At 42.4% G+C, this 4,524-nt stretch overlaps 1 protein-coding gene across 1 annotated transcript; it reads left to right on the top strand.

Moving 5' to 3' along the window:
- Nucleotides 1-43: 43 nt before the first annotated feature.
- LOC108782417 (uncharacterized) lies at nt 44-445 on the top strand. The gene has a single exon (XM_018550694.1). It carries the CDS (start codon nt 44-46, stop codon nt 443-445), a length of 402 nt encoding a protein of 133 aa, XP_018406196.1.
- Nucleotides 446-4,524: the final 4,079 nt, after the last annotated feature.

Below are 4,524 nucleotides of genomic sequence, written 5' to 3'. Positions count from 1 at the left end.
TCTCGTGTCGGATTACAACGCGCGTAAGCGTCGCACTATCGGCATGCGACCCGCTGACGTAACTCCTGCGATCGCCGAAAAACTCCTGAGCACGGCGTATAGTGCGATAAAGATCGCGGGTCCCGCAAAATTCAAAGTAGGCGATACGGTACGCGTGAGTAAATTCAAGACAATATTTGAAAAAGGTTTCACTCCGAATTGGACCACGGAGGTCTTTAAAATTATCAAAGTGCAGCAAACTAATCCAGTGACGTATCTACTGGAGGATTCCCGCGGAGAGCTCATAGCTGGAGGATTCTACGAATATGAACTGCATCGCGTCGCTAATCCCGACGTATACCTTGTTGAAAAAGTGTTGCGCAAAAGAGGAAACGAGGTTTATGTGAAATGGTTGGGACTTGACAAATCACACAATTCGTGGATTCATAAAGACAATTTATTATAAAATTATAAATTATATGTTATACAAATTATATTATATTATACATTAAAGTATATTAAATATTATATACAAATACATATTACACATTATATAAATTATATTACACATTAAAGTATATTAAATATCCTTTACAAACATATTTACATATTATATATTACATATATTATACATTTTATACATGTTATACATATAAAATATTATTATTCATACAAGATATGTTTTATTTACACCGGTAATGTCCCCATGGGAGCGTGTCGGTAGAACCTGATACGATATACCGCTTATCATCGTGTGGACTTAGAGCGATTTTTATTTCCGATATCGTATACACCTCGTGCAATTTCGGTCTGATGCACGATTGTCTGCGCGTCATTTCAATAGCATCGTTTAAGCATCGCGTGTAATCATCAAAAGTTATGGATGTTGCCACAACGTTACTTTCGACACCCTTTGCCTTCTTCGTATCCTTCTTTCCTTGCACACGTAAAGCGTACATTTTCGCTCTAAGCCCGACGAATTCAGTTATGATGGCACCGTTGTTCTCGTCTTTCATAAGACCTGGAACTTTTTTATTCGCGAGCGGAATGCTATATGGATTGTCGACAGAGTAATCGCTCGTATCAAATCTATCGATATCGTGTTTTATAATTTCATATACGTCGTCACATTCTACATGGTATATGAGACTATCAGTATCAGTATACATAATTTTGCATTTATCGTGAAACAGCGGTGCCATATATTCGTGGTGAAACTCGTACAAACACGTTTTCGATATATCGAGGATGCACATACCCACGTATATCGGTTTGTCGAATTTCACCTCGAGTTTACGCAGGTCTATCGCGACCAGATTCTCCGAGGAAACGCTACGACTGTGAAAGTTGGGTTTCGCGATCATTGCTTCGGCACCGTATCTGCCTTCCCATTTTGTTACTAATTTTACATCAACGCGATCGCGCACATTCTCCATGGTTTTACCAAATACCGCGTTATTCATAAGTTTGTATAAATTTTTCTCAAAATCATTCTTTGCCAAAGTTCTAAATTTTGTATTTAATTCTATGTAATCGCGAAGCCATGGAGATTGCGTGAATTGCAATATACGGTGAACCTTTGCGATACGGAGGCCGTGACGAGTACACTGCTGCAGGTTGCGATAATGAATCACGTAACGCTGCTTATCGCATAACGTCGCGAAGAGCTTCTCATCGCGCTTGTCGGGCGGTTTCTCTCGCGTTGGACAGAACGGTAGGTCAGTGTGCGCGTCGTGGAGATGTTGCGGATATTCCAAGTCTACCTCGAGAATATAGCCTGTAGGTGAATCTAGCGGGATGGTCGAAAAGTCGAAATTTTGTACGTCGTCGATCCATCGAAAGTCGGCGTATGGCAATGGTTGACACATTGCCCAGACGTAGAGATTGTTGACATCATAATACATTAAATATGATGACGGTTTCGATGGGTCGTACGACGGCATGTATTTGTTGTTGGCTCGCTCATACCTATTTGAGCACTGGCTCTGACCACCGCGTGTACCGCTCTCGACAAACATGACCATATCAATGTCTGTGAGCAGTTCAAATTTTACACCCGTATGCTTCAACATGGCATCCCATGTGAAGCCAGGTAGGGTATAATAATACGCGGGGTCGAGCCCGTAACCCGCAATGCAGCTATCGCAGAAATTTTCAAAGACGTCGGCCAACAACAATACATCTGTTTTTAGATACAGATCGCTATATTCACCAAGCGTTTGGATGGAGAACCGCTGCCACACGTTGACAGCATGCGCGTAATCATCCTCGGATACCGTGGCGTCCGTCAATGAACTGTAAAACGAATCGCGAGGCGGCAAGCACGATTCATTCAATTTTTCACTGCAATTAATGTACTCGTATGGAAAGACACCCTTTCGTGTTAAAAGAATAAAATTTTCTTCCGATAAATGAGAAAATTCGCGTCGCAGTACCCGCAGCTTATCTTTACTGAGAAAAGATGATAATTTGTCTAAACTAGAAGCGAGAAATCTATATGAATCTATGAAACATAATTGTATACAATTTCTTTTATCATCTATAGTGTCATCAACGTGTTTAGTAAAAGAGATATATTTTTCTTTGGTTATCGGTAATAAATCTACCCGTCCTTCGTACACGGTGGCAATTTCTTTGATAATGAAATGAGCGTCGTAACCGGTTAAATTGTGAAAGACTACGGGTATGCAACGCGAATCCTTATAATTTAAATTACAATTTGAGTGCGCGGGACCTCTGTATCACCCGGTGAGATGGCAGTGATCGCGTGCCCGCTTATCATCTTTCATGAATGGTTTCTCGCACACGTGACAGTGCGTGGCGCTGTTAAATTTTTCCCAGTCGTCTCGCGTGAAATCCATGGGAACATTAATCGAAATTACAGATTGCACACTATGTGCTAAATTTTTTAATTCATCCGCGAACCATGATATGCAGTCTTTATCGCGGTGAAAACGATAGCCCGACAGTGAGTTGTCGTACGAGCAGTACACGTAATACCCGATACTGAAGACATTGTGATGTTGGTACGTGTACGTGTTGTTGAATCTTTAGCCGTTTTCTCCAATGCGCATTCCAAATCGGTGTAGACTACGAACGGGACGCGCTCCTTTCTGCAGTGATTGCGGAAGCTCAGCCACTTGTCGTCCTCGCTCGGCAGCCTTTCTGCACAATCATTCATTTTTCCACAGTCGACGCTGTGGAGCTCCAATTTAGCGCTCGAGCCAAAGTAGTGCAAGCATCTGGAAAAAAAAAAATTTGTTTTTTATTAGTTTATTATTTTATTATTATTACTATTGTTACTGTTATTATTTTTATCATTACTATTATTATTTTTATTGTTATTATTATACATACCTATCGCAGAAGTATTTCTTATGCTCCATTTTGGTGACTTGTGATCTTACTAGACGTGACAGATTCTTGATCAGCACGAAATGTCCCGCGATATCATCCTTCACGTACAAGAGGTTCACGTGTTTGCTCCTCTTTTGGTCAGCGAGTCGTATCGGTATGATCCCCTCCTCGATGGCGTAGACGTTGATGGAAATGTCGTTGAGATTTTCAAATTTTTTAATTTGACTCAACGTCATCGGGAACTCAATACCCGTAAGATTTAGTACCGATGAGTAGTGTGGATACGAAGATTCTCTGTGACCATTTTCTTGGGCTGGATGCAGAGCGGCGACCACTGACCATGCAAAACAAGCATTGTCTTTGGATTGCACGTTGATCACCGCTCTCTTCAGCATAATTTTCTCCGGGAGTTTGATGTGACATCCCGCGCGCAGAGGATTCAGTTTATTCGCGTTCACTGTTAAATTTAGTATACGCGACAGTGCCCATCCACTATCACGTTCTTGAAACTCTTCGAGCGATGCGAGGATTGGCTCGACGACGCGCGACACGTACCACTCGCGCTGATTCGGTGCATCGATATATTTCAAAGTTCCGGGTGGCGATGCTCTTGTTCGCGCGTTTGTCACCCGCCACGAATTCACCGTTAAACACAGTATTTATCTTTATAGAGTCATATCTCTGTAAAACACACTGCACACGCTCGAGCACAATTTCACTCGCGTCTTCGAGAAATCGACGAGGGTCAATGTGATTAGAGTTTATCACCGCGCCCGTCAAAATACGGCTTTCGAACGCTGTTTCTATCTCGCGCCATCGGAGTCCATGTCCGGCGCCTACATGCACGAATCGTCCACGCACTGAATCCTTCAAACTCTCGAGCCGCGCGATACATGCGATCACTGCTTGTCTATTACCGATCGATAATCGCGGGCGTTTTATCCGACTCTGTTCTTCCAAAGGTTCGATGAACTCGTCGCATCGCTGTTCCCACGCGATGTACTCTTCTCTGGTACTAAGCAGGGTAGCTTGCTCTATCAAATCTCGCTCCATGTCGCTTGATTGACTAATGACACGATGCGTCTAAATCTTTGCGTTTTATATCAATCTATTTGGCAACGTCGCATCTCTTAACTGTTCAATTTGGCAACGTTGCGTTTGTATCAAATTACATTACTGCTCTCATCA

This window comes from Cyphomyrmex costatus, unplaced genomic scaffold, assembly GCF_001594065.2.
Source record: "Cyphomyrmex costatus isolate MS0001 unplaced genomic scaffold, Ccosl1.0 scaffold1262, whole genome shotgun sequence".
In the NCBI taxonomy this organism is placed as follows: Eukaryota; Metazoa; Arthropoda; class Insecta; order Hymenoptera; family Formicidae; genus Cyphomyrmex; species Cyphomyrmex costatus.
The sequence above is the reverse complement of the archived record's forward strand: the minus strand, read 5'-3'. Positions and strand labels throughout refer to the sequence as shown.